Raw genomic sequence first — 20,950 nt, forward strand, 5'->3', positions numbered from 1 at the left:
TACATAAGTTGATTAAGAGAATGGGGAATAATGTAGCATGGGGGCAACTTGTGATGAGATTTTGGATGAGAATGATTGAGTTATGTAATGACATATGGTGTGGTGGGGGGAGTGATGTGTGTAGCTATCGAGGGTCATGATGGGGTTAGGTAGATTAGATTTGGGAGGTTGATGGTGGTGATGATATGTCTCTACCTCTTGTGAGAATGGACTATTGAGGTTTTATCGACTTCGATCAATGGACGTGGATTGAATTTTTAGGATACTGTTGGATTTGGACCTTAGTTAGAGATGGACTTAGGTATGACTTTAGGGGTGGGTAAGTTGGAAAATGGTTAACAATTTGATTGGGTTTGATTAGATAAGGAAACTTTGGGGTTGGCTCGGTAGGATTTTTAGGAACGGTTTTTAGAGAATTGGGCTTTGAATGGTGGACCTAGGTTCGTCATTTAGCAATGGGTTGGGATGAATGCATGGTTGTGAAGGAAAAAGATTTATTTATGAGCCCTTAGGATTTTATTTGTTTTTGAAAACAAGGCCCATAGGTCTTTTGAGGATGTGAAAGACATTTTTAGAAAATTAGCCTTGTTGACCTTCTGATTGAAAAATACATTTTTATGGGCTTTCTTAAGATTGACCTGTGTAAATTGGGGTGTTTATACCTGTCCCTTTTTGTAGGAATTACGTGTAAAGAACTGTAAAAATTATATTAGAACCCCATTTGTGTGGGTCCAAAAAGTTTGTCAAAAAACAATTGAAAAACACTGAGTGAATTGATGAATTTGTATAAAATGGCCACCTAAGCACGAGGACTGACAGGGTTGGCCTTTTGAAGCACAAAGCTTGTTTGAAATCTCAGATTTTGTTTAAAGTTTGATGAGTTTTGAAATTCAGATTAGTTTTAAAATGCAACTCGAAAAGGGATTTTTGAATCCCCCACTTGTTTGACTTATCCGTATATGGTATACGGATTGGATCTGGCTTGATTTACTTGTGCTTTAACAAATTATTTTTATTCATGCTCCCAACACAAAGGAAGCTTAACGTTTTTTACCTGTACATGAAGCACGGACCAGTAAGAAATTTTAAACATTAAAACCCGCTCAACATCTTTCTTCTCCATTTTCACTCCTTCGATTCTTTTTTATTTTTATTTTTCGCCTTTTCTTGCTCTCTTCTTCTTCTTTCTTCATTTTTCTTTGATGTCCATTGTTTCTCAACCCATTTTCTTCAACTTTTGGGAGTGCGAAGTTGTGACGCCTTGGCTGGTGCAGTTTAGAGTGTGGCTACGGCATCAAGGTATGTCTCACCTCATTTCTCTTTTTTTCTTTCTTTTGCTTGCTTCATCTACTAATTTCCAGTCTCTCTTCTTGGCTTTTGCCTAGGACTTGGGACAATCTTTAGCATTTCCTTTTGGGACTTTACTTGAGTTGATTGGGAGCACCACTTTAGGGGTTAAGGTAGCCCGATTTTGGTGATTTGCTGCGTAGATTGAGATAAACTCTCTCGCTTTCATTTTTTTTATATGAATTTTTGGATGGGATGGTCTTGGCTTAATTGAGTGGGTTCATTGTTGTAAAGTGGGTGATTTGGGTATGCATGAAATGTTGGTGTTGGTTGGGGCTTGTTCGAGGGGTTTGGGGATGGATTTTGATGGAGGTGACATGGGCTTGGGTGGGGAGGATTTTGATTTTTAGGGTGTTACTTGGAGGTGATTTTTCTAATGAGGAATGGTTGCTAGGTTGGGTGTTTGGGTGATAGATATGGAGAGTGGTTGGGGAATGTTGTTTGGGGATGAGATTTGGATTGGCTCAGGATAACGGGTGATGGGTTTGAGGATTGTGGTGTTGGGGATTTATGGTGGTAGGTTGGTTCCGAAGAGTGGTCGGGCTAAGTCTTTCGATGGGTTGTTGTATTTGGGTATGGTAAGAGTAGGTTTGAATAGATTCGGGGAAGGTATGAGTTGGGTAAGGCTTGTTGGCCATTGGTCAAGAATTTAGGTTGGAGATTCAAGATAGATTGATTTCCATGATGAGGTTTTCGGGAATAGTTTCATTGGTAAATGAATGTGTGTCATTTGATTGGGTTGGTAAATGGGTTTGAGGTTTGATGGTCTTGAAGTACGTTTTTTTTTTAATTTTTGCCATGCTCTCTTTGTTTCCAAGTACTCGGTTTTTATGCCTTATTTTCCTTATACATTTGCATTATGGTTCTTTGAAGGGTATGGTTTGGTTAGAAATGAAGGTAAGTGTAGGATTTGTTATGGTGTGGCTCTTGGATAGGTTTTTAGAAAATGATTTGAGTTAGGTAGATAGGATTTATTTGAGTTTTGATGGATTTGGGTTGGTTTATCCCAGGCTTTACCAACCCAAAAAAATATATATCATGTTTTATTAATGGGACCAACTAGTTGCACACCACCCATTACCAATTGCACTTTATCACTTGAAAAATCCCCTTTGTGCTCCATTTGGATGATTACAATCCAACAATAATAATAATAATGTTGCACTCTTTTTTTTCCTTTCTTTCTCAATTATGCCCAAAGAAATTATTGTTAATTCAATAATTTTTGCAAGAAATATTTTTTTCATTTCAAAACCATGTTTACAAAGTTATTTTCTCTTGAAATCCACAGGTTCAAAGTAAATTCTAAACAAAAATTTAAAAAATAATACCTTAATTTGATTAGAACTAAAGAGAACACAAACAAATTCAATCACAAAACACGATCAAAGTAGAGCACGAGCAAATAATACAAAATTACAAGTTAAAATAAATCTTAAACCTTAAAAGATTAGGTATTGGTGTGCAAGCAGTAGATTAAAATAGAGGTTATAAAAATTCAAACATTAATAAAAGATTTTTTAAGATTGTGGTGCAACCAACAGTTAGTGGTGTGCAACTAGTCAGTCCTCTTATTAATATATATACTTTTTTAAAAAAAAATTATTATTATCATTTAAAGGCGTTAATATCGCTGAGGTTTTGATTCTCAAGTTTGAAATTTGTAATGCAAGCCAGTAACAAAAAACGATTAATGCAGCACTGGCCTTACTTGAATCCCTGATTTAGTGTCATCATATGACCGTTGAACATTGGGTGGTGTCAATCATCTTCAAGACGTACCAATTAAATTGTTGCATCTCAATGACCACATTCCAACATTCACAGAATTAGCACACAACAATTTCTTATACAATACCCCAAAAGAAAAGTGTAGAAAGCACCTGGAAATTAATCAACTTCGCAAGGCACTCAAATGTTTTATCTTAGCTTCACCATCATATTTCGCAGTTTGACCTTGCCAATTATGTTGGATGTCATGACACTCCTTGATCTTTTACAAGAACGTACATTTTTTTTTCGAATCCTTTCTCATCTCTTGAAAGTGAGAAACATAACAAAGTTGTGTCTGCTATCATTTGCATGTAATGAAAAGTTTCAACAAGTAAGCCATATAAAAACACTTATCGAAGCTAAGTCATGGCTAAATTTTTCCAAGGATCTTTACTAAACCATTATAGAGGATCTTTGCTAGTCCACAGATTTTATCGTTTTACCATACATGTAGCAAAACACATTGATTTGTCCAAAAATATGTTTACGTGCAAGAACAACCAACTCGTCCAAGCTGCACCCAATCTAAAATCATTGGTCCTTAAAAACATAATGAGGAATAAATGTGGTTGAATCACGTCTGCAAGCATCAAGAAATCTTGGGCTAATGATACAAAAATCGATTATTTTACTCTATGGATCAAGACAATGTTGGTTCAAGTTAGGCAATTTGTATGGTAACCAATTATTTTCTGATTTCATGAGGCTATGATCGTCAACTTCAACAATGGAAACCCACTCAAAGACTAAGCTAATTGAAGGATTCTGCAATCTGCACAAAGATATCAACAAATCTTCTCTGACCCACTATTATGTATAAGGTGGCAGCTCTGTCTAGGCTTTAAAAATAACAACATGAAGAAGCAAGTAATCTCATTTCTAATACTAGAAATATCATTAATGAAGGTTACACTTACCTCTTAAGCTGTCAACTCTAGCATTCAATGTCTTAATCAACATCAAGCTTAATCAACATCAGGCCATAAACATTTCGGTGATGAACCTGTGAAGATGTGATCCACCATCCGTTTTGCTGAGGAAAGCTAAAAACATAATGAAGTCCATTACAACATTCATGACTTTATTTCAACAAAACATGATACAGTCCGAGATGTTCTTAAAGCATGAATAATAAACTCCGTTATTTGTCAACTACCTGTGCTCAGCCTACAACTATCTGAGCAGCCAAAACTTAAATTACAAAAGAAAAAAATTGGATCCCAGTAGTTCAAACAAATTTGACTAAACTATTAAGAGTTAAAAACAAAGATCTTCGTAAATAAGTTTTCATTAAAAACCTGAAATAACACATCTACATTTGGAGATGACAAGCTGTTGTTCCTGTATTTGGGCCTTTTTGAGATATCCAGTGCATTCCAAAGAAGTTTTTTGTAGGTCTTCTCCTTGGAGGAGAAGTAAGCAAAATTTTGAAAAGCTCAAGACACACTCTCCATTTACTGCTTACCAAAAAACAGATGCAGAATAACTTCACAACTGAAGAAGTCAGCACAGCAGACTATTAAAGCCCAAGTTTCACAAGAAGATCACGCCACTTTGGAGTTTCTTCATCAAAAATGTAGGTCAAAGGAGAAATCAAAACTCCACTTCCTCCAATCTGTATTGATCCATAGTATATATTAAGCAAAAGATTTGCTGAGGCAGATTAAGAAACTTCACTGTTTCGGTGGGTGCAATAAGTAAATCACTCCAATTGTAAAAGAGGCAGAGAAGGGAAAAATTAAAAAACAAACAGAGATAGATTCAAGTTACGAAGGCAGTGGTCCTGAAAATATCGGTTCCATGCCAACAGGTATGACACATAGCAAAGGCTTTCTTAGTTTTACCTTTAACTAGATTAAGTGATTTTAACCAACAATTAGATAAGCAAAAAAGTTAAATTTACGCATAACCTTCTGGGTGTGAATATTTTGAGATAACCCCTGCATTTCAAACCGATGATATACCCCTTGACCATGGTCTTCTCTAAGATAAACCAAAAATGACCTCGTCTTCAACCCCTTCAATCCTTCAGGAGATTTTGATTCATTTGGCAACCCTTTATCCCCCACCCCCCAAAAAAAAGATTAAAAAAAATGATTGTCTTCAACCCTTGATTTATTTGGCAAAATCATCTAGGATAAAAAAAAAAACTTTATATATTTTACTTTCATAGATTTAGAAGACAAATCATTAGATAAAATCAAGTAGTTAATCAAATCATGCAGAGAACACATGGTGATCTTGTCACCAAAACCTAAGGTTGAAGCATGTGTGTGCTTTTTTCTGCTGTATTTTTTTTTATGTGGGGGGAGGGGGAATATCAAGGGTTTTTGGCTGTCATCATTTTGAAAACACAGGAGAGTATCTTACAACATGCACTAAAACCAGAGGGGAGTGTTGAAATTAAATTACCCAAAATATTAATATGTAAATGAGGAAGTTTGACTCACCGCCCTCAGCTGCTGAACAGACTTGTAGAGTGCCTTTTTGGGTACACAAATGACAATTGCATAGTAGTCCGTTGAGACTCTTCCATTACGCTTGCAAAACACTGGACTTACCGTGGGTCCCTGCAAATAAATAACATAAGAAATCAGGGTAGCACTTGAAAATACGATAGTACACCCTTTTTTTTTTTTTTTGTTATAAATTTCTTTCAAACAGGAAGATGAGATGAACCCCTTCTAGTACAAAAAGTTGAACAATGGGGGGAAGTTGATGTTGATTAGGAGCACATTGACCAGTATTCCGACACATTTTCTCTCATTGTTTGTAATGCCTAGTAATGTGGAATCTCAATTGGAAAAGTTGGTGAGAGATTTTCTCTGGCATGTTAGGAGTGACAATCGGAAGTTGGTTAATTGGAAGTTAGTGTGTCGTCCTAGGAAACTAGGTGGTCTTGGGATTAAGAGGTTTAGGTCTATGAATAGAGCGTTGCTAAGGAAATGGCTTTGGTGTTTTGGTATTGAAAATGACTTACTCTGGAGGCATTTCGGTAGTTGCTAAGTTTGGGGAGGATCATCTTGGCTGGGACTGCAAGCCAAGTAGACTTCCTTTTGGGTGTCGTGTTTGGAGAGGTACTTCTAAGTTGGTAGCTTCCTTGGGAGATCATATTCACTATGAAGTGAGAAGAGGTGATCGTGTTCTTTTTTGGGAGGACCGGTGGTGTAGTGATACCCCTCTACATTTTCTGTTTCCCAATTTGAACATGTTATCTATGAGAAAAGGAATGTATGTCTCAGCCTTCTTGGTTCCTAGGAGAAGACTGGTCGAGGACGCAGTCTCTATCGTTGATTTGTTAACTTCAACGGGTCTTTTGTTGTATACCGTGGATGCAGGATTTGGAAAGGAAATAGTGATGATCGCTTCTCTATCAAATCTCTGTATTCGTTACTTGAAGGTACTCAAGAAACGTGTTTCCCTTCTTCATTGATTTGGAGTTCTAAGGTTCCTTCAAAAGTATCATTTTTCTTGTGGTTGGAGACCTTGAATAAGCTTCCAACGATCGATCTTTTAAAATGTAAGGGTCTCATCTTGATTGATTATTGTTGTATGTGTGAAGCGAGTGGTGAGTTTGTGGAGCACTTTTTATCCATTGTGAGGTGGTTTTTTGTGTTTGGTCCAATTTTCTTTACTTATTTAAGGTCCCGTGGTGCCAACCTAGTTTGGTTGTTCCACTCCTTTTCAGTCGGAAGTCCCCTTCTTTTTCTGGCAAGTTGAAGATTCTGTGGAGGTTAACGCAGATTTGTGGAAAGAAAGGAATATGTGCTCATTTGACAGGAAGGAAAGTAACTTACAAGAACTTATTTTCAATATATTTGGTTTGTTATTCTTTTGGTGTAAGCAGTTTAAGGAGTTTAGGTGCTTCTTCTTTGAAGATTTTCTGTTTAGATGGGAAATTGTAACAAGGGAGTAGTTGTCGCTTGTCATCTTTTGAGGACTCTTTGTCCTCGCATCAATAATATTTTACTTATCAAAAAAAAGAAAGAAAGAAAATACAGTAAACAAAGAAGTACAATAGGGCTCAGATCGAAATAGAACATAACACATACCATTTGAAAACAAGATCCTCGAAGAACACCAAATCAAAATCTTTATTCAATTTCCACCAACAAAAAAAGTTTACCCTTTATGATTTTATTATATGGTGCATGCTTCACAATATCATTGTATAATAGATTTTATTATAGCATTGTTCCTGTTATAAATTCAATTTACACGTCATAGTCTAGCTCAACCCATTAAAAAATATATATATCAAACTCTGGCTCTTCTTCCACTAGCTCTTGTTTCTTCCTATTTCTACATTTTTCTCTCTGCCGAACGTACTGTTTTGCTTCTTCTAGTACTAAAGTCGTGTTATGTATTTTTAGTCAGATTGATGTTACACTCAAAGCGTTGTTTGTTGTCTGAGGGACTAAAACATTAGTTGAAAAAATTGAAACTATGGATGTGGTGCAATTTAATTTGATTTTTGATGAATTCGGAAAATGAATTTTGATATAAACTTTGGAATGTGAAATTTTGAATTATCCTTTTTGCTATATTTTCCCATGATTTTCTAGTTTTTGAAGTTTTTGCTATTTATTTATTAATTTAAAAAAAAATATTCTCATGAGGTTAGAACACCTTGCCTCACGCCTCGACAATTAAAACACAGAATGACAACTATTTCAACAATACATAAAACAAATGACAACAATAGAAAGAGAGACAGAGTTTTGATCATGTAATTCAGAGCACTCAATTTGTCCACTCAAAACTTCGGCTTAACATCACGGTCTGTGATTTCTTTATCCAAGAAATAATGGAGAAAACAAGTAGCTTTCCTTCTAAACCCATACCTGCAACCCAGTTAACGATGGCTGGCTTAAAACTCTCTCAGCTACTTCCTCTGCACTACTTCCCCTCATATTTGCAGTTACCTATCATCAAGAGTGCAAATAAGACAGAAAATTTCACAGAAAAACAAATCAAAATAAGCAACTAAGATGCCCACCGTGAACTGATCAACAGCCCTCAAATGTGCCTCTAGTCTTTCAAGAATTTCGTGTGTAATATCCAAGACACCTTCACGCTGAATCATAGAATTTTTGCTTGCAACAAGAACAGCCTGAAAAACATTTCAACTCTTAGGAAAGAAGATTCATAAAAAGATTTAGAGTAGCCAAGATGTGTTAAAGCCAAAAATACAAGACAATTTTCTTTACCACCAGGGTCAAGATCCTCTAATAAATAGTAGTTAGCCATAATCATGGTTTTAAATCTCATGCAAGACCGAGATGACAAGCCCAAGTCATCTCGGTATCGTCCATAAATGAGATGGATAGACAAGGCGTGCGGAATCTCACAAGATAAATGAGATGACACAGCCAAGATTTTGAAAATCTCGTCCGAATCAGTAAAACTAGGCTGATTCAACCGGGATTTATTATTTCTTAATTAAAATAATTAATTTTTTTTAATTTAATACATATTATCTAAATAAAATATGATTTTATGATTAAATATCTTCTAATCAACCTCATTTTATAAATAATAATAAAAATTATAATATTCTTAAGTATACATGAGGTATACATGAGTAAATAATTATAAACCGAGTTAAAGGGTTCATCTCGTTCAAGACGAGTTGACTCATTTGAGACAACTCAGACTCGTCCATTAACAAGACGAGATGTCAAACCAAGATTTGAAACCATGGTCACAACCCTATTTAGTTCAATGTTTGAAATGAAGAGGGACTAAGAGATTTACCTGGCTTTCTAAGACAATTCCACCTTCAATTTCTTTCAAGTTATTTTCGCGCAATGTTGTTCCACTACTCACAAGGTCCAAAATAGCATCTGCTATACCCATCTAAGACACACAGAAAAATGCTTGGTTAGCCACATACAATGAAATATAGCCCAGAATAGATAGATTAGCAAAAGTAAGTTGAAATGTACCAGGCACAACACATCTAAGAAACACAACCTACACTAAATTATTACTGGATAGGCTGTTAAAAATGCTGATATTAGGTCAGAAAGGAGAGAGATCAGATATTTCAGATACGAGATCATGTCTGATTTCAAATCAAATGGTATGTATCACTAGCCTAACATGATCCAGCTTCCTATGTAATGCAGTTAACAGAGATATAACAAACAGTCATAAAGAAAGGTTTTGTATTAAGGGCAACCAAATGAAGGGCATATAGAGGCTGGCATGTTGTGAGAAGTAAATATACCAAAAAGGACTTCAGACTTTTAGCTCAGAAGTTCCCAGCATTTGGAAGTGCAAAAACAAACAGAAGTGCCCTAGTCATTTAGTGTTAAGTCGTCTTTTTTTTTAGGTGGGGGTGGGGGGTGAGGGGGGATGGAGATAGTGAAAGCTTATATTAACTCACTTTCAATAACAGAAGAATTGGCTTTGGAGTCTGGAAAGACTGGAATAGGGGTAGCAACCCAAAATCCTTGAGCTAAAGTTTTGTTGTTGTTGCACCATCATCATCATTATCATCAAAACCCATATCCCATAAATTTCAGGTTGGCTGAATGAATCCTGTTAACATGCTCAAAATAATTATTATCCAATCCACTTTTCCCTTCTAAGATAATCATGACCATGCAAAACCAAGAACTAAAGCATTCTACACATTGCCTGCTAGATCAAAACTTGAATAAATCCTACAACCATGAGAATTGGGGTTTTTAAATAATATGATGGGACGACCGAGTTATGGGGAGAAATTGATGCATGACGGAGAGGGAAGTATGTGAAATACTAGGAGTTTAGGGAGCGTTGGTATCTAGTCCATTCTAAATAATTACAAAATTTTCACTGGAATCCTTGATTGTTGGCTTGATGTACGTTTCACATTAAAAATGCAGGAAGTGACTCTTATGTGTGTCTCATTCACACTGTCTCTATTTTCTTGAACAATATTCTTATGATTTACTCCAAAAGTTCTTGGAAATTAAGACAATTGAGCACCCTTTCTCCCTATTACCTTTATTCTGGTGATAAAATCACTAGGTATGAGGATGTCTAAAGACCTCAAAAGATGAGCCTTGAGGTGTTCAAAGTGACTAGAGATAATCAAAATATTTCTCAACTTCAGTTGTAGCAGACACTATTAATTGTGGGGCCTCCCAATCTGCTTTGAGGTTTTTGATAGGTTCTATTTGCTACCTTAAGGTCATCTCAGGCTTGAGGATCAATTTAACTAAAAGCAAAGTCAAAGAGTCAAAAGAGGTGGAGATAGAAACTTTAACGAGGGTGTGTGATGTAGGATCTTTCCTTCTAATTCTCTAGTTCTGTTGTTAGGAGTTAGTTTCCAGTCCAAAGCCACATGGGATCCAATTATTGATTATTTGGTAGGAAACTAGCCATAGAGAAGTCTTAGTATATATGCATAGAGGAAAGGATAGTGCTGACAAGAGCAACTTCTCTAAGTCTTGTTCACTATTCTTATTTGGATTGCAAAAAAAAGTAGAGACTGATTAGAGATTCTCAATGGGATGGTTTCTCCAAGTCCCATTAGATACTACTTGGTATATAGAAGGCCGTTGGCACACCTTAGAGAAAAAAAGAACAAACTGACAAGCGTCTCTACTATGAAAACAAATATATCATCTATCCATAAGAGAAATGAAAGTGTCTAAAGTGAAGTTTGGTGCCCAAGACTATGGAATAGAAAACATTTGGCGAGGTGCCTACTCTAGTCAGAAAAATGAGGACAAGTGGGGATGACAGTGAAGGTGCTCACACAAGCCCTAGTTTGATGGCTCAAATATTCATAAAACCATAAGCATCTCCATCATGCCAACAATCTATACATAAGAGAAATGAAGGTGCTTCTATCCCCAACGAACGACCACAAAGAAAGACGTGGACATCAGAATAGCACTTATTTAGTAGAAAGGACAACCCATAAATACTTTAGGAGATGATCATGTTAGCAGGAAGTCATGACAATGGCATCTCAGTACTACTCATCAGCCAAGCGACCTAGCCCCGAGAACGTCATGCACTTTCTTGTATATCTCACTTCAAAACCTCCATTCAGTAAAAATTGATATTTCTCCTAGGCTCACTCCCAAAATGTTTGAATGCATCAACTTGGTTATTTACTCTTTTATTTCCAGATATATGACCAAAAAAAAAAAACAAGGATTTCATGTTAAGGAAAGAGTTGTAATGATATTGGGGACAATTACAACAATGGTATTAATTTTGACATATTTCCACAAAATATATACAAATATTTTTATTTCACATGGCCCGACAATAAATTCAACTGACATTTTTTATTTTTATTTTGACCAAAATATTCTTTAATTTTTTTAAAAAGTATTCTAGAAATATTGATAAAATTTATAAATATAATAAAAAAAACTATATATTTCTTGTAGAAAGGACTTGTAAATTACATGTGATATTCATTTTTAAGAAGAAATGGATTAGGATTGGTTAGGCATCTATATATCATCATATTCAAAAATAAAAATATAATAACACGTAAGTATAGTACTCAATAATTTGCCCATTAACCATGTATTTTACATATTAAGGTGTATGTTGTTAATAAGACATTTTTATTTTTTTTGCTAAGTAAAAATATATTATACGAGAAACTGGGGATCACAATGACCAAACCAAAAAAGTGGCATGAACAATGGAAAAAATATGAAAGACTAATTTGCAGCATACGGTGACCCAATGCCCAAGACTAACTAAGAATCTCTTATATTACAAACTTGATCCCATCTAAACAGAACAGCTTCAAAGAGAACTCCTTTAAATATTTTTTGTACTTTACATGAAAAGTAAAGGGTGTGGGGATACCCTGCAATATCCAACAAAAAAAAGGATATTATGATTTCTTAAATCGAATGCTAACGTCCCTTGAATACATGATGATTGTTTTCTTTCCAAATGTCCCAACAAACAGCAAAGGAAATTATTACTCTCATTTTCATATATATTATTATTGTTGTCCACTCTTTGACACTCAGGTACTTATGTGTCCGTCTAGAGGAATGCTGCTGATCTTAATTTTCACACTTCATAGTGTTGCTGATGGTATTCTTATGATTTATGAGTGCATTTAAATGTTTGTTATAGCATTTTCTAGAATTTCAATAAAATATTCCTCAATATTTCCATCATTTCATGAAAATTGAATTCCACAATGAACAAAACATTTTCATTTCCAGATTGATTGAAATAGACACTGACATAAACTTATATATATTTATCAAAAAAATATTACATATACATATAATAAATACGGTCAAGATCGTGGGACAACTATTTGTCATAATTTTTTCTACAACACTACCTAGATGTCATCCATTTATTCATTTTTTTCCAACACTGCTGGATGCCATGGATCTTGTAAAATGGACAGCATCCGAGCATTGTAAAAAATGTTTTATCAAATAGTTTTCCCCCCGTTCTCGACCCACACACACACACATACATATATATATGGGGCAGGATCAAGATCGAACATTTTATCCAATGTTTTATAAAACATATTTTGTAAACTGGGGTTAGAAGTTTCGGAATGGACTGATTTTTGGTGAGGATGATCTCTACAAATCAGCCCATTCCAAAACTTCAAACCCCAGTTTACAAAACATGTTGGATATATATATATATATATAATTATTGGGAAATACATCCTTACTTTATTTTATTTTCCTAGTTTTCTATTATTCTCTTTGGAAGGGCATTTATGTCCATTCACTTTGATTAGTATATACATCTTGGAAAGCACTCCTTGAGAGACTTGACAATTATTCTTCTAGAATTCTTCTTGGTATCAGAGCCCTAGAGGATCCATTGTTTGCTCCTTAGGGTTTCTCCTTCACCACCTCCCTCTCCTCTCTCTTCTCTTCTCCTTCCACCAACCCATTTAGTCTTTGAGACCAAACCCTAGCAAGTAGTCTTTGTTAAAGGGTCTCCCCTTCAGGGGTTCTTTTTTTTATTTTTTGACCCCAATCGCATGATGTGATAGAGGTGTTTCTGTGTGATTGGTTCCCTGCAATAAGGCTGCACTGTTGTTGGGTTGCAAATTTTTTGTGCTGCTGGCTGGACTTTTCTGCAATTAGGGCCCTTGCATATGCAATAAGGGCTGGGCTATCCTGCTGGCAGTAGTGCTGCGATAGGGGTTTTTCTGCTGTGTTAAGCTGTTCTGCTGTGTTGGGCTGGCAGTGGTGCTGCGATTAGGGCTGACTGCGTTGGGCTGCCAAGCTCTCATTACCAATAAGGATTGGAGTTGGTTGTGATGCTGCGATAGGGGCTGTGCTGTTAGTAGTGGGCTGCAATTAGTGCTGCTGTTTTTTGGGCTGGCTGCTTTGATGTTGTGGGCTGCGATTAGTGCTGCTGTGCACTTATGTGATTGTGATTGTGTTGATTTCGTTTTAGCTCCTTAGATGATCGCAAGACCTCCCTTCAAGCCAAAGCTCCCTCTACTTGCTTTGTTATTCAATTCTGTGGATAATCTCTACTATTTCTGTTTTGAGGCGGCTGCTGTCCTTTTTCCTTTACTCCAGATTTCTAGTGATCGCTCAGTTCTCACACTCTAAGTGTATGATGTTTTGATCCTACAGTATTATCTTCATCAAATTGTAGACTTTCTACTTTGGATTATTACTATTGTCTTTAGCCTTTTGCCTTTGTGAATTATGGCATCGCATCATGGTCAAAATTTGCAGTCTTGGTCTCAAGCTTCTGGTGTTCTTTCTACTCCACCGACAAATCAAATGGCTCTAGCAGCCAATTCGGCCTTTTCCGACTCTCGTGCCCAAGGATCTGGGAGATTTCCATGGGGGCGGTCGTCGTGGTCGAGGGAGTGGCCTTATTTGCAGTCACTATGGGAAGATTGGCCATGAGAAAGTCCGATGTTTTCAGCTCATCCCCACTTGTGCAATCTACTACCACTCCTTTTGTGCCACATTCTGCTCCTCATACTACCACTGTAAACTCATCACAAGTTCCTACTACTAACCGCCTTGCTTCTCCTGAAACTATTGATCTATGGCAACTTCAAACCCAGATTTCCATTATTGTTCGTGATTAGATTCATGCTCATACTGAACATGAAGCACATCGTCAAGAGAAATACCAGAAGAAAAGGGGATGGTACCCTTACTGTGTATAGGTGTAAGTGACTCATCAGCAATATGAACCTCAATTACCATGCCCCCAGGTATATCTTCTGCATTTCATGGCAACCAATTGAGTCTTGTTCCCCTAACATAAGTTATCGATTCTGGTGCCTCTGATCACATGACTGGAGAATCTAGCCATTTTACTCCATCTACCTTTCCAATTACTCATACAGAGGTTCGCATTGCTGATGGGTCAATTACACCTATACACAGTAAGGGTATCATCCCTTTATCTTCTGGTATTTCTCTTGACGATGTGCTTCATGTTCCTCACCAATCCCTTAACATTTTGTTTGTAAATAATATTACCAAATCTTTAAATTGCTTAGTGATATTTTTTCCTCCTTAATTTTATTTTTCAAGACATGACTTCGAAGAGGATTTTTGACAAAAGGTATGAATAGGATGTGCTATACCTGTTTGGAACTCTGCACATTACTGCTCCGACTTCTGTCCTTCCCTCCTCTAGGAGTCGTAATTTTTCTTCTGAGTCTATAAATTTGTGATATGCTCGCTTAAGACATGTTAATTTTCAGTACTTATGTTCTTTATTCCCTGTTTTAAAAAAATTTTGCAGTGGAGATAAGTTTCAATGCTCTCTATGTGAGCTTTCTAAACATACTCATACTTCCTATATTCCTTGCATACATCGATTTAATATTATGTTTGATTTAGTTTATTCTGATGTGTGGGGGTCTTCCCCTATTAATGTTTTTACTGGTCATTGGTATTATGTTGCATTCATTGATAACTATTCTTGTTGTACTTGGGTCTATTTGATACGATCTCATTCTGAAGTGCTTCCTATTTTTGTTAATTTTCTTAAAATGATTTAAACACAGTACAACATAATTGTAACAGCCCTTAGGTCTGTTAATGGAAGGGAATATATTTTTGATGGGATTCGCTCTCACCTTCATGAGCATAGTATGCTTCACCAATTAACCTATCCCTACACTACTGGGCAGAATGAGGTGGCGGAACATAAGAACCGCCACCTTATGAACATTATTCACAGCCTTCTTTGAGGAATGCATGTTCCTAAGTTATATTGGAACATAGAAGTCCTCACTGCGACTTTTCTTCTTAACAGTGTATCAAGTCGCACCTTAAGGGGGCAGGTACCTCTTCATGTTCTTCGCCCTGATAGTATCATCTTTCCTATTATACCTAGAGTCTTTGCATGTACTTGTTTTGTTCAGGACAAGACCCCTCATCGCACGAAATTATATGAAAAAAATCATTCAATGTGTTTTTTTGGGTTACTCATCTATGTCTAAAGGGTATCGATGTTATGATACCGTCTCTAATTGTGTCATACATTCTCTTGATGTCACTTTTTTTTTTAAATGTTCCCTACTTTCATAACACATCCTCTTTGTAGGACTTTTTTTCCTTTACATGATTTTTCTCCTTTGTAGGGACCTTCTTCTATAATATTTCCTTCTCCAGTCTTCTCTCCATCTTCGCCAACGCTTCAGGTTTACTCTCGTCGCACTCGCTCCTATCCAACCTCCTCCTTGGACTTAGATATATTCTCTACTACCCATACTCTTATTCCTTCTATTTCTAACTCCCACTTACCTATTGTACTTCGCAAAGGTAAGAAATGATGTGTTACCAATCACCCTATTGTCCAGTTTGTTTCCTATCAGGGTCTCTCTCCTTATCAGGCCTACCTTACTGCCACTACTTCTATTCGAGTTTTTCAATCTGTTTCAAAGACTTTACGAGACCCTCACTGGTCAGCCACCATGACTATTGAGATGGATGCCTTGCAAAAGAATCATACTTGGAAGCTTATTTCTCTTCTCTCTGGGGAGCGAACTACTGGTTGTCAATGGATTTTCACTGTCAAGTATCTCGTGGATGGTACCATTGATCAATACAAGGCCCGCCTAGTTGCTAAGGGATTTACGCAAACTATAGGCAAAGATTTTGGTGTTATATTTGCCTCTGTAGCTAAACTTCCTACTATTCGCCTCCTTATTTCTTTGGTTGCATGTTACTCATGGCCTCTCTGCCAACTAGATGTAAAGAATACCTTTCTAAATGGTGATATGTCTAAGGTTATCTATATGAACCCTCCTCCTGGATTTCGTCTTTAGGGGGAGTATTATGGGAAGGTACGTTGCCTTCTAAAATCTCTGTATGGGTTGAATCAATCTTCACGAGCCTGGTTTCAACGTTTTTCTGAGATTATTTTATCTATGGGACGCTCCAAATGCCACTCAGATCATACATGTTTTGTTTGTCGAGGATTGGATGGTCATTGTAATATTGACCTAGTTTATGTAGATGATATTATCCTTATTGGGGATGATGCCCAATAGATTGAAAGGGTAAAAATGATATTGGGCCGTGCTTTTGAAATTAAGGACTTGGGTCCTCTTAAATACTTCTTGGGGATAGAAGTGGCCCGCTCTCAACGTGGTATTTCACTATCTCAGAACAAAAATACACACTGGATCTTCTTCAGGACACTGGTATGCTTGATTGTCATCCTGCTTTCACTCTTACGGATCAGAATCATCGTCTTCATGCTGAATCTGATGATACTTTATCTGATCCTTCTTCCTATCAAAGACTCGTAGGCCATCTGATTTATCTGGCTAACTCCAAACTAGATTTGACTTTTGCGTTTAGTGTGGTCAATCAGTTCATGCATGCTCCGCGCAATTCTCATCTTGATGTTTTTTATCGTATTCTTTTTTACTTAAAATCGCATCCTGATTTTGGACTCTTTTATTCGTCCACCGCTCAACCACATTTGTCCTACTTCACTAACGCTGATTATGTTGGTTTTGTTACGAATAGAAAATCTACTTCTAATTTCCGTACTTTCCATGGTGGTAACCTGATCTCGTGAAAATGTAAGAAATAGAATGTAATTTTTCATTCTCCTGCTGAAGTTAAGTATCGAGCTATGACCCTTGGCACATGTGAGTTTATTTGGCTTCAATCTTTGCTGACAAAACTGGGATTTCCTATTTCTGATTCCTCCACATTGTTTTATGACAACAAGTCCGTTATTATGCTTACTTCTGATTCTGTTCTTCACTAAAGAACCAAGTATATTGAAGTTGATGTTCACTTTCTCAGGGAGAAAGTTCGATCTGGTGCTCTTCAGACAGTATTTATATCTTCTTCAGATCAACTTGCTGACATGCTTACGAAGTCTGTTGGTCCTTCTGTCACTAACTCTCATATTATCAAGCTGGGTTTAGTTCATATATTTGCTCTAACTTAAGGGAAAATATTGAAAAATATGTCTGTACTTTATTTTATATTCCTAATTTTCAATTCTTATATATGTAAGGGCATTTATGTCCATTCACCTTAGTATATGTATCTTTGCAAGCACTCCTTGAGAGACTTGACAATTATTCTTCTATAATATGTATGGGTAACGCTAACGTCCAAGACCCCATAAGGACGTTAATATTCCCACAACTTTGTATTTCCAAAAAATGCCCTTTTTTTTTTGTTAGTGTTAAAAAGTAAATATATTTTTGGTACTCATTGGATGATATTTTTGTAAATATCAAAATTCTTAATGGTATTTTGATCCTTATGCAATAAATGCTTTTTCAAGAATGCTATTAAGATTTTTGATATTTACAAAATTACCATCTAACAAGTAACAAAATCCCCTTACTTTTTGTACTAGAAGACAAAAATAATAGCATTTTTTGAAAATCCAAAGTTTCAAAAATAAATAATACAAAAATAAATAAAGAAAACAAAGAATTATAACGTATCCCCACAAGGTGTAGCCATAGTCAAAATATGTCAAAAAGGCATGCACCTCCCCAAAGCATAAGCTCTTTCTACACTTCTAGGAATAAAACATAAGCCTTCCTCGGAAAAGGGCCTTTCCTTAAAGCCACGAGGCAAATTTTGATAGCCTCGCACTAAGGAGAGACTCAAAGAATAAGCCTCTGATGCATTTGCAAACATTTATTCTAAGCATTATTAGCACACATATAAACTCACACAATCTCTAATGTTTTAATTATTAGGGTATATCAATAAATTATTTATATATTTAAAAATACTTTTTTTATAATAAAACATGAATTGGATGCTTAATTGTCTATTCATTTAAGCAAGTACACATATTACGGTCTATGCAGGTAGTATGGCATGATTATTCATTTCTATATATGATATAGTTGTTTTTCTTTGTTGGGCTCTTCGGTTCAAACAACATGTAGTGAAACGTTAATGACCTTTGTTTCCACGCTCCATAAGAGTTTTTATTGTGGTTTATGACTTCAAGTATACTTTCATGTCTGATTTATAATTTTCCTACAGTTTGAACGAAAATTTTCTCAATGTTTCCATCATTTTCATGATAATTGCATTAATTTCCACATTAGTCAAAGTATTTCAATGAAATATTTCCATTTCCAAGATGACCAAAATAGACACTCAAACTGAAATCCAATACCTTGACTACAACTAAAGGGAAACAACAGTGTAATGATGGTAAAACTTAGAATGTGAGTGAAGTTACAAAAATCATACAAAAGTCAAAACCTCCCTACTAGAAAGATAACCTTGTCAAAAAGACATTTAGTATTTATTTGTGTTAGAAATAAGACGGTCAACAATTATTTGGATGTGGGTAGTTGGAGATTGTGAGACCAATGGCAACAACGGTGAGTGGAATTGCAACCAAGCTATGGACATGGACGAGTGGAAATGCAACTCAGTTATGGACGGGTAGTGAGAAAAGAGGGTCGAGGGAGTAGGTAGAGCAAAGGGTGTCAAGCAAATGTTTGAGTTCTTTTCAAAAAAAAATGTTTGAGTTGGATCAGAAGGCTTGTGACAAAATGTATAAATATAGTTAATTTCTTTCGTTAGCCTCATCCAACTAGTACAACATGAAAGAATAAAAAATACAACAGTTGATTCTTTATAAACACTTTTATTGTACTAATGTGAAAGCCCACAGAAGCTGATTTAAAGAACCAGTTCTAGTGAAAAACATTGGAAGTCAAATGGTGTGTATTCAATGTGTGCAGTTGTGAAATATAATCCATGAACAAGGAAAGAATTTCAACTGAAGAAACTATAAAGGGAAAAAGGCAATAAGGAAAACTAAAAGAAACTTCAATTATAAAACAATCAAAGACAACCTGTTAAAAGCTTAATCCGTTAATGAACGTATGAACATGAGAGACAATGACAAGGACAAAACCTGGATGCTCTCTTAATGCAAACTAGGCAGCCTTTTGCTAATATAAACAAAACTGAATGAAAATACCATAAACTTGACCAAACTCCAACATAAAACATAAGTTGAACTTTTACAGTCCCAAAGAAGTTCTCACCGCCGGTGCTGCCTCCAATGCTCCATCAGCAGTTGAGAAAGTAACATGCTTCAATCCTTTCTCTTTCATAAATTTAGGACCCAACTGTGCATAAAAAAGAAGCAAAGATTCACTCAACATGACATATCCAACAAAAAACTGGATGATGAAAACAGGTATCTATGCATGAAGCAAAATAAAAATAGATAAATAAATAAAAGAATAATGAAATGGGGTACTGGATTATGAACATACATAAGTGAAACCTGTCGCAACTCGCATAGGCCTCTCATTGGTCCATTGCGGCATTTTTGCAAGCTCATTCAGCGAATTTATATTTTCAAAAATCCCATACTTGGGAATCTGAAATTCATAAAATATGATTATTAACATAGAATCGGGAAAAACGGCCAACAACTAAAGTTAGTTGTGGCCCATTAAGCATCCAACAAATAAAATATGACAAACTACATACCGCAAGAGATAAGCGACAATCCCCATACTCAAGTGCACCATGAACTATCACCAAATCTTCATTCCCCTGCCAAAATACAGAAATAAAAACAAGAATATAATCCAAGATTCAATAGCACGATAAAACAGATGATGCCATTAACAGGTTTCTTCTTCCTTAGGAAATATACAATCAAGCATTGAAATAGTTCAGCAAAACCATGCTACATAGTTGCAAGAGAAACCAAAGATGTGTTTCCTCTGCTTGATCTTTTCACTCACCATCTAATGATGATACTCTGTTGTGTGGATACAAGTATGGATATCCAAGTCCAAGATGTGAACAGAGTCTCGGATTCGACGAATCAAAAAAAAGAGGATTTGCGGGCTCGACATTATCTTTTTAAGAATATAGAAATAATGAGTTATTTTCATATAATAGTAAATAATAATGGATTACAATAACAGAAGAAGTAGCTCTGGACAGTATAATATGGAGGAACATGATTCGTTTAGCTGACCCCAAATTTTTGGGGATAAAGCTTTGTACTAGTTGTTAATAATAATGGATAATACCAATTAAAAATAAGCAATAATGGATTATGTGACAGATGATCTTATGAAATTTATCATATACCCATAATCTATGATAGATAGAATTTATAATAAGGGGTTATGTGACGGAAGATATTTGAATCTGACTTTTTGGATTTGAAATTGCCCAACTGAGCTGAATCTACTGATGCAATCATACCTGTCCAAATTCACTTAATGTATCAAGGCCCACAATACCAAGGTCGAGATCTCCCGACAACAATTTCCGAACAATATCTTTCGGCCGCTGAAACCAGACTTCCAAGTTTGAGAGCTGCATCAGAAAAATTAAAGAGAATG

General features: G+C 35.9%; 1 protein-coding gene across 1 annotated transcript in view; it reads right to left on the bottom strand.

Moving 5' to 3' along the window:
• Window positions 1–4,180: 4,180 nt before the first annotated feature.
• Window positions 4,181–20,950, bottom strand: part of LOC147394201 (ATP phosphoribosyltransferase 1, chloroplastic-like) — a 28,801-nt gene continuing 12,031 nt past the window's right edge. The window contains exons 3-11 of the mRNA XM_086453113.1: window positions 20,811–20,924; window positions 20,079–20,144; window positions 19,859–19,966; window positions 19,625–19,708; window positions 8,878–8,979; window positions 8,120–8,233; window positions 7,965–8,045; window positions 5,571–5,690; window positions 4,181–4,735 (exon numbers count right to left, since the gene is read on the bottom strand). Of these exons, the coding sequence (XP_086309239.1) occupies window positions 4,640–4,735; window positions 5,571–5,690; window positions 7,965–8,045; window positions 8,120–8,233; window positions 8,878–8,979; window positions 19,625–19,708; window positions 19,859–19,966; window positions 20,079–20,144; window positions 20,811–20,924 (885 nt within the window). The 3' untranslated portion in view covers window positions 4,181–4,639. The remainder of the gene's footprint in view (window positions 4,736–5,570; window positions 5,691–7,964; window positions 8,046–8,119; window positions 8,234–8,877; window positions 8,980–19,624; window positions 19,709–19,858; window positions 19,967–20,078; window positions 20,145–20,810; window positions 20,925–20,950) is intronic.

This window comes from Akebia trifoliata, chromosome 9, assembly GCF_017979445.1.
Source record: "Akebia trifoliata isolate Shusen 1 chromosome 9, ASM1797944v1, whole genome shotgun sequence".
NCBI lineage: Eukaryota > Viridiplantae > Streptophyta > Magnoliopsida > Ranunculales > Lardizabalaceae > Akebia > Akebia trifoliata.